Source organism: Aplysia californica, unplaced genomic scaffold (genome assembly GCF_000002075.1).
Source record: "Aplysia californica isolate F4 #8 unplaced genomic scaffold, AplCal3.0 scaffold00157, whole genome shotgun sequence".
NCBI lineage: Eukaryota > Metazoa > Mollusca > Gastropoda > Aplysiida > Aplysiidae > Aplysia > Aplysia californica.
Genome location: NW_004797427.1, coordinates 1084997 through 1094670, shown reverse-complemented (window position 1 = coordinate 1094670; position 9674 = coordinate 1084997). Strand labels below are relative to the sequence as shown.

Here is a 9674-nt window from a genome sequence, read left to right as displayed (position 1 = left end):
AAGAAGAAGAAGAAGAAGAAGAAGAAGAAGAAGAAGAAGAAGAAGAAGAAGAACAACAACAACAACAACAACAACAACAACAACAGAAACAATAACGACGACAGCAACAACAACCACAACAACAACAGTACCATGATCAAGAACAATAGCAACCATTTCAACGACAAGAATAGCATTTAAAAAATCACAATAAAAACATCAACAGCATCATAAACAAAAACAACAGCAACCGTAACACAATCACCACCAACAACAACGACAAGAAAAGAGTACCACAGCACCACCCTCTACAAAACAACAAATATTGAGAAGGAAAAGTAATGTTTCGTCAACTCACTACTCTCCAACATGGGTGTGGCGATGGTCCTGTTGGGTCCCCACTCACAGCGGCAAGATTCCTGGTTCCACACCAGACCTGTGTAGAAGGGATAGTTGCAGTCTTCCTCTTCCCACTTGCCGTCTGTCCATCTCTCGAAGTGGGTGATGTCATAGGCTGGTCTGTGGAGGCTTGAGGTAGCAAAAGAATGGTTGAAAAATTGGGAAAGCAAAAGTATATTGATTACTCTGTTGTGTGTGTGTTTGTACATATTATTGTCATAAGAGAGACAATGCCCACTATTTTTTGTTTTATTTTCAGTTGTTTTATTTTGTCTTTACAAGCATGTTTAAGATATATATAATTTATGTTTTACAATTTGCTGGCTGTTACAATTTGTATGGGCTGAAAGAGTCCGCCTCCAAAATTATAAGGTCGTATCGATGGGGGTGTAAAATATCTACAGCAACTATTAATGTAGATTTACCCCCTGGGGCGGTGCTACTGACTGAAGTGTCTTTAGGCCATTCTCAAAGACGGTGGGTTGGGGGGGGGGGCATTTACATGTTCTTATGCACAGTAGAATTGTAAATGGGTTGAGTCACCAATGCCATGCACATAACTGTGCCTGAACTGCAACAGGGAACTGTTGCTTTTTCTTTCCTAGTCCTTACTATCGTCATTTTCCTCTACTTCATTTGTTTGTTTGTCACACTCTTCTGACACGCTATTTCCGGGGTGCCTTAATAGTCGAAGCAGACGTAGTGCTGTTGAAGCTAGAGAGGTGAGCAGAGTAAGCCTGATTCCATGTAAGGACTTCTCTGTTGACATCCACCCCTTGGTGCTCATATGACCTTATGCAGTTGCGAGCTCTGTAAAACCTCTACTAAAATTAAAACTAAATCTAGATATTCATGCGTGATGTTACAAACACTACACAAAGATCAATATTGCCTTCTAAATGATGTATTTAATTCTGTGTTTAGTAAAGGCACAGGCGAGACATTTTATCTGAGGAGATAACAGAAGATGGGACTATCGACAGCAAAAACGACATGTGGCAACTACAGACAGGGCCTGATTCAGGGTACAATATCATGTGAACAGACATGGTCTACTTTTCAACCACTGCATCTACTGCGGGTTTGGCATCTTTCTGGTAGATCTGCGATTAATTAAGACTTATTGTTAAACTGGCAAATGGAAATCTCCAACTCACTAGCAGTCTGTCTGGTCCGGTTCTGGGGCAGAGTCTCCGGTCTGATCTTTGTCATAGCTTTCCTCGCCGCCATATTTGTTTCTGGGGAGAAGATTGCAAAATTCAATAGGGCATTCCGTTGTTGTTGTTGTTGTTGTTGTTGTTGTTGTTGCTGCTGCTGCTTTCTGCTTCTGCGGCTCTTGTTGTTGTTGGTGGAGTTGATGGTGTTGTTGTTGCCGTTGCTGTTGTTTTTGTTTTTGGCGAGGGGGGGGGGGTTGCTGGTCGTGGTGATGGTATGGCATGGTGCTTTATCGTTTTTATTGGTGGTGGTTGTGGTGGTAGTCGTGCTGGTGATGGTGGCAGTGGTGCTGGTGGTAGTGCTGGTATTGCATGGTGTTGTTATTGTTATTGTAGTAGTAGTTGTTGGTGGAAGTGGTGGTGGTGGTGGAAATAGTGGTGGTGCTGGTGGTAATGCTGGTAGTGGTTCTGTTGTTGGTGGTAGTTGTTGCGGCAACCCCCTTTCTATACTGTATGATTATTGAAGAGGCAAGAGGAATTCGAATTCAAAGTCGATCCCCAACCTGACCGAGCTCACATGGTGGCAAGTCTTGAAAACTAAACAAACAAAACAAGCCCAAAATGTGTCCATTGATGATTCGAACCCGGGACGTCTTATACGTAACCAACTAGGCTAACAACCTTCAGTCTGTCTGCTGTATCGTTCTATCCCACTCATCCCGGGTTGGGCATGAAAAGGGGATTCTTAGCCGACCGCCTCATACATTATATAAATGTGTCACGACGCGGTGAGATCAGGCGGTCGTCAGTTTTGGGGCATATGGAGTTATTGATATCTTCTTAAATCCTGTCCATATGCCTTGCTTTTTATGAAAAAAAGCAATTTAATTTTGGATACAAGTCAAGATATTGGCGATTGAAGAAGGTAAGGGTCGCCTGGTTTCTGAAGTAAAATTACAGAGAAATGACCGCCAACGTTTAGTTATTTCCCCAGCTTGAGAGTTCGAGGAAACGGGAAAATTGTATCTTTTATGCCTTTTTATCAACGTTTATCAGTAAAAATCCAAGCATAAATGTGGTCTTTCATGGGCATGAAGGTGTTGAACCCAAAAGAAAACATTTCGATACATGTATAAATTCCCTAACCTACGGAAAAAATGCTAGTTTCTTTACTTTCATTTTTTTACGAGCGCCTGAATTCACCACGCTGCCTCACAAATTATGTCAATGGGTCGTGGAACTTTAAAATCAGAAGTAGTAAAGAATAAGTACCATACATCACCAACAACATCAAAATACCAAACAACAGCACCCCACCTCTACTTCTCTGAAATACTCATCAACAAATGTCCTTACATTTACTGCTTATTACCCTGCTTCTGCCCCCCCCCCCTTCCCCCAGCCCCACTTTACCAAAATACCTTGAGAATTCCTACGGATTTCGACCTCCCTCCCCCCACTCCATCCCGAACCCCAACCTCACTACCCTCACTCAAATCCATCCACCTACCTACAAACCTTCCCATCTACACCCCTCGCCCCTCACACACATACACCCTCCTCACACATACACACACACACACACACACACACACACATACACACATTCACACACACACTTACCCTTGATTTCCCTGTTTCTGACCATAGTTTCCATTTCCTTGTTGTTTGGATTCGTAATCAAAATTGCCGTTATTTCCTTGCTTAGCGTCGTAGTCGACACTTCCGTATCGCTGACTGCCGTCGTAATCATTGTTGCCATAGTTTTGCTTGGATTCATAATCAGAGCCTCCATATTGCTGCTTAGATCCGTAATCGTTGTTGCCACCTTGTTGCTTGGAACCGTAGTCGTTATTACCATATTGTTGTTGTTGCTGTTGTTTGGAGCCATAGTCACCATTGCCATTGCCATGCTGTTGCTGTTGTTGTTGTTGTTGTTGTTTGTTACCATAGTCACTATTCCCATTTTGTTTATTGCTACCATAGTCGCTATTTCCGTACTGTTTGTTGTTGCCATAGTCACCGTTTCCACCACTTTGTTGTTTGAAGCCATAGTCACTATTTCCGCTTTGTTGTTTGTTTCCATAGTCACCATTTCCACCGCTTTGCTGTTTGTTACCATAGTCAGCATTTCCGCCATTTTGTTGCTTGAAGCCATAGTCACCATTTCCGTTCTGTTTATTATTGCTTCCATAGTCGACATTTCCGCCATTTTGTTGCTTGTAGCCATAGTCACCATTTCCACCGCTTTGTTGTTTGTTACCATAGTCACCACTTCCGCCATTTTGTTGTTTATAGCCGTAATCGTTATTTCCATACTGCTCCTGCTGTTGTTGCTGTTGCTGTTTAGAGCCGTAATTATTTCCTGACTGCTTCTTGGAGCCGTAGTTGTTGTTGTTGCTGTTTCCGTATCGCTGGTTGGAATCGGATCCCTGCCTCTGATTGTTATCGTGGCTGCTCTTCCCGTTGTTATTCCCCGACTGCCCATAATCGTAGTCGTTGTCGCCAAACCACTTATTCCCCTCATAATCGTTGCTTCCAATCTGCTGTTTCTGTCCGCCACTGCCACGCCCCCCGTTCTCGTATTGCTGTTGGTAGCCTTTGCCCCCGCCATTGTTTCTCAGTGTGTACTTGGGAGCTGTCTGAAAAAGGAAACCGATACATATTAAGACCAAGGATAATACTTATAATGATATAGTAATCACCACCACCACCGTCATCATCATCATCATCATCATCATCATCATCATCATCATCATCATCATCATCATCATCATCATCATCATCATCATCATTATTTAAAAAGCAGAGAAGGGGGGTGAGTCTTGCTTGATTTACAGACAGAAAATATAGATATAAAACGTTTAAAATGTGTTTTATTGGATCGCCTCGACGTTTCGCCAGACAGGCTTCCTCAGGAGCAACTGTTAGTGAAACTAATATCATCTCATCATCATCATCATCATCATCATCATCATCATCATCATCATCATCATCATCATCATCATCATCATCATCATCATCATCATGATCACCATGATCAAAGAAGAAGAAGAAGAAGAAGAAGAAGAAGAAGAAGAAGAAGAAGAAGAAGAAGAAGAAGAAGAAGAAGAAGAAGAAGAAGAAGAAGAAGAAGAAGAAGAAGAAGAAGAAATGCTTTTCTCTCGACAAAGCAAATACTTTTTTGCACTCCGATTTCGGGAAGGGAACGGTTTAGGGCACATACAATTGTGTGTTTACTTTTTCAAGTTCGCTTTTCTCTTCGTTTTCTTGTTTTCTTTTGCGTTTGGGTTGAGTAGAGTTAAGTGTGTGGTAACGGTAGGAAGCTGGATATATAACAAACATAATATTATGTATCAACACACAATTTAATATAAATATCTTGGTCTCACAATAAACACACTTTGTTCTCAAATTCTGGGAAAGGCACAGGTATGAGTATAAATGATATGATTGTATGAATAGGCTAATTTCACGTTCGCTTTTCACTTTGTTTCCGTGATTATAGGTTTGTGTTCGGGTTTAGTAGAGTTGAGGGTGTGGTAACGAGACGAAACAGGATGATACATTACATAAGAAAACACAATATGGTAATGGTGAGACCAGGACAGAGGGGAAGGAGAGGACTTTATCAGGGCAACCTCGCAATTGTGTGTGTGTGTTTGTTCGTTTGTTTATTTGTTTGTTTGTTTGTTTGTTTGGGATTGTTTTGTTCGATTTTGTTGGTCTTTTTTGTTTTCTAGGTTTTTTTTTGTTTTGCTTGTTTGGTTTCTGTTTTTGTCTTTTTTAGGGGAGGGGGGTTAGAGGGGGAGATAGTATCCATACTGATTTAAACCAATTAAATGTTACTACCACTGTCAGCAATTAGGTATGTTTGGGGTAGAAATGAGAGACGGGACATTTTGACATAATTATTAGTTTGTGACGGGATCTAATGGTTGTAAACTCCAACAAAGATGACCAGATTGTCGATAGTAAAAATAACTACAACACAACGAAACTTAAGTAGAGCAGGTGCTATAATGCATGGGGTAGATTAAAAACAGACAGACAGACAGACAATCAAGCTGTACTTTCCACCCTATAATATTACTACCACAGGTTGAGAATCGGTTGTTTTTTTTCTACGATCTGCTCCATCTGTGATTGATTGCAAATGTCTGATACCAAATCCAACTTAATATAAATCATTTCGGAGGTTGGTTACTTCGACAGTGACGGACAGAACTAACGCCGACTTTGAAGGATACAGCGTCCCAGCATTAGGACGAATATACTTGATAAAAGAGCCTCCTCCAGGTTAGGATGGAACACACTAGATTTGCGTTGAGTGGTGAAGAGCTCATTAGTCCACAGACACCGGTCCAACCTTTACTAAGCTGCTTCGAAAGAGGTTTCTGGAGGATATTCCAGTAGGGCTGTGGCATTTTGGCATTTGACTCTCTATAGCGTCAGCAGAGTTCTTGTGGGGTCTTTTGATACGTATACCTATCTATAGGGTCAACAAGAACCTTGGAGTCTTCACATTGTTAAGTCTATCATCAACAAAAAAACTTGGAAACTCAGCAAACGACTATCTATAACAACAAATGAGATCTTTTGGATAATGCAAGGACGATGTCTTCTTCCTGAAACAGGCCACAAAGAAGCTTGTGTGGGTTTGACAGGTTCTGTATATCTTTTATTATGTTGAATAAGGTTCATTTCAGGACACACTGGTATAATAACTGATAGATTAATTTGCAGATATTCGGCACTCCTATCAACATAATTTAGACGAGTATTGTGGCAGGGTATTTCGAATTAGTGTGTCAGTGTAAATACAGGCAGCGGATATACGGGACATACTCGATAAAATAGACCTTGCCCAGCAGAGAAACGAACACACATATTCAGCAAGAGCTCAACTATTACACCACACGTGTAATTTACAAAACAATGAAAACTAAAATTATACTTGAAGCGGTTATTTATCATAAGGGATGAGTACTGTGAGGAAATGAAAAACTTAGACAAACGTTTTCATTTCCGTTGTTAAGTATTCTTCGCGCGCGTCAAGGTAAGCTTCGTCTTGATGTGAATGACGCTCTCGGATTACTTCTCCAGACTTTAAACAAATATAATGATTCGATTGGGTGGGAATTAAGAAATCTTGCTTTATCTCGGTGACGAAACGCATATCTGGCGTGTTAGCATAAGTGTGTGTGTGGACTGAAGTGTCTGTAGTTACCTCAACGCTCTGCACGATCTTAGCAGGTTTTCCAGCGTCCTGCTCGTTGTTCCTGACACCTTTAACGTTGACAACGGGAGCTTTCACGGGCTCCTTCTTCAGAGGCTAACAGTCGTTCCAAGAGAAATAGGCAAAGAAAAAAGGGGGTCGTGCTAACAATCGAGAGTTTCCATCCAAGATGTTTCAGTAGTCCGATGTCCAAGTTACTGTTAGCAGTGTGTGCGTGAGAGTGCTAAGCAAACGTTAACCAAGCGAGGAAGCCTTTCGGTCACGTCTTGAGAGCAACATTTTCTCGTTACGTTTCTGTTTTGCTTGTTTGTTTGTTTGTTTGTTGTTGTTGTTATTGTTGTTATTGTTTGTTGTTTTTCTTTGTAGTTGTTGGTCTTGGGGAAGGTATGCTTTCTGGTTAAAAACAATGGTCTGTCTGGTTCAAAAATGAGAGACGTGACATAATGACATACTATGAAATGGTACCGGGATTTGATAATTGTAAACTCCAACAGAGGAGAAATTATAGCGATAATGCGACTGTCGATGAAACAAGAAGGCAAAACAACGAAACTGAAGTAGAGTCACGGCTTATAACACATGGGTCAAGACGGAAAGAGACAGACAGACAGACAGACAGACAGACAGACAGACAGACAGACAGACAGACAGACGGACAGACAGACAGACAGACAGACAGACAGACAGACAGACAGACAAACTCTACAGTCCAACCTCTACAGTCCAACCTCTACAGTCCAACCTCTACAGTCCAACCTCTGCTACCACTGTGGGTTGGGAATCTTTTTTTTTAAATTTTTCAACTGTCTGTTCAATCTGTGATTAATTGCAAATGTCTTACAACACATCCAACAATATAATTCATTTTGGGAGGTTGGCTAACGCCGACTGAGTAAGATACAAAGTACCAGCAGACGGTCGAAGTATGATAACACATATTTCTTTTAAGTGAGAATCAAGCTCAGTTAGTCTGGGGGCAGCAGTGAGAAAGGGTAGGCCATTAGACCACAGACACCGGTTCGACCTATTCCAGACAGCTTTGGAAAAGTTTCCAGACGAAATTTCTTTACGGAGATTTTACCATTATGATTATTTTCGGGGTCAAGTAAGATCTTGAGGATCTTAGCATAATTATATTTATTTATTGCATCAACAAGGACTTTGGGGTTGTTCACATAATTATGTCTGTCGTAAAGAAATGTCTCTTTACATAAGTGTCGATATTTATGGCGTCAAAAGAGATCTTTTTTTTAAAGACAAGAATGATGTCTTCTTTCTGAACCATCTATAGGGATTCATGTGGAGTTGACAGGACCTTTATATTATGTTGAAAAGGGTTCCTTATTGGGAAAAACTAGTACAATGACTGATAAATTAGTTTGTAGATGTTTTATACCCCTATCGAGACAATGTAAATTAGTACTGCGGCAGGGTACTTGGAACCTGCGTGTCAGCGTCAACACCGGCAGCGGATATACGGAGATACTCGATAAAATAGATTTTCTCCAGCAGGAAATCGAACTCATGATACCGCAAGTGCAGCTTCCAAAAAAATGATCACTAAAGGTATGTCGAGACTGTTTGTCAAAAAAATGAGTGCAAAGAGGAAACTGAAAAATATAATCAAACTACATTTCATTTTGGTAGAAATGCTAATGTTTCTGTAATTTGTACACATTACTCGCACCAGAGTAAGCTTGAGTCGGGAAGTGAAAGACGCCCTCGGATTATTTCTCCAGACTATGAATGTTCAAATGGGTAAGTTTGAGAAATCTAGTTTTATCTCGGTGACGGCGAGTATATCTGACATGTTAGCTTTACTGTGTGAACTGAAGTGTCTGTAGTTACCTCAACGCTCTGCACGATCTTAGCAGGTTTTCCAGCGTCCTGCTCGTTGTTCCTGACACCTTTAACGATGGCAACGGGAGCTTTCACGGGCTCCTTCTTCAGAGGGTAACAGTCGTTCCAAGAGAAATAGGCAAAGAAAAAAGGGGGTCGTGCTAACAATAACACGTTCACAACTAAGATGTTTCAGTAGTCCCATGTCCAAGTTACTTTTGGCAGTGTGTGAGTGAGAGCTCGAAGCAAACGTTAGGCAAGCGAGGAAGCTTTTTTCGGTGACGCTTAGAGAGCGGACACGAAGGTGAGCAGAAAGCGACAAGTAATGCGAGCAAATGTTAGAGCAGAAAGGGATGAGGTGGACGAAGGGAAGGGTGAGCGATGCTGGGGAGGGGGTAGGGTAGTCTTATCAGCACAGAATCGGTTAATCGACTATTGCAACGAGACGGCGGCGGGAGAAGCAGCAGATGAAATGTTGTCTCTACTAAACTGTCGTCCTTTTCTTCAAATCCAAAAAATGACAACAATGAGGCGATGGGAAAAACAAAAGCAGCAAGTTTGTTTGTTTTGCGCCGATTCTAACTATTTATTGTTGAGTGAGCCAGCACCTACTTGCCATGTTCAAGCACAAACTAGTGGATAGAAATCCAGTTGTAATGTTAGCCTTATGCGTTTATGTCAAGTATCCATAACCCGTCATTGCCGTCATGATAATTTAAGAAACTCTGCCAAGTGTGAGTGCATTTGCATAAGAAAAAAAAATACAAGTCATCAGCAAGTTTCCATTGACATAAACATTAGCGCACGATTAAACAGTGTGAGTCAACAAGCATAGCACTGTAATAATATGATAAAATCGTATACATTTTGCCTGTGGGCACATATTTTGACAGCTGAGTAAAATCCCTGAGGGAAGAATGTATAAAGGACTGGAATCCCCGCTGTTGAAAAACAGGAAGACATTTAAAAAATGGATAACAGGAAATGAACACACACTAACGCACTTACACACAAACACACACACACTCACACACTCACTCTCTCTCTCTCTCTCTCTCTCTCTC

At 41.2% G+C, this 9674-nt stretch overlaps 1 protein-coding gene across 1 annotated transcript in view; it reads right to left on the bottom strand.

Annotated features, from left to right (window-relative positions):
* Positions 1–9674, bottom strand: part of LOC106011654 (GATA zinc finger domain-containing protein 16-like) — a 17187-nt gene that overhangs the window by 4240 nt on the left and 3273 nt on the right. The window contains exons 4-9 of the mRNA XM_013082053.2: positions 9482–9551; positions 8620–8771; positions 6763–6867; positions 3156–4174; positions 1536–1616; positions 338–507 (exon numbers count right to left, since the gene is read on the bottom strand). Coding sequence (XP_012937507.2) covers positions 338–507; positions 1536–1616; positions 3156–4174; positions 6763–6867; positions 8620–8771; positions 9482–9551 — 1597 coding nt within the window. The remainder of the gene's footprint in view (positions 1–337; positions 508–1535; positions 1617–3155; positions 4175–6762; positions 6868–8619; positions 8772–9481; positions 9552–9674) is intronic.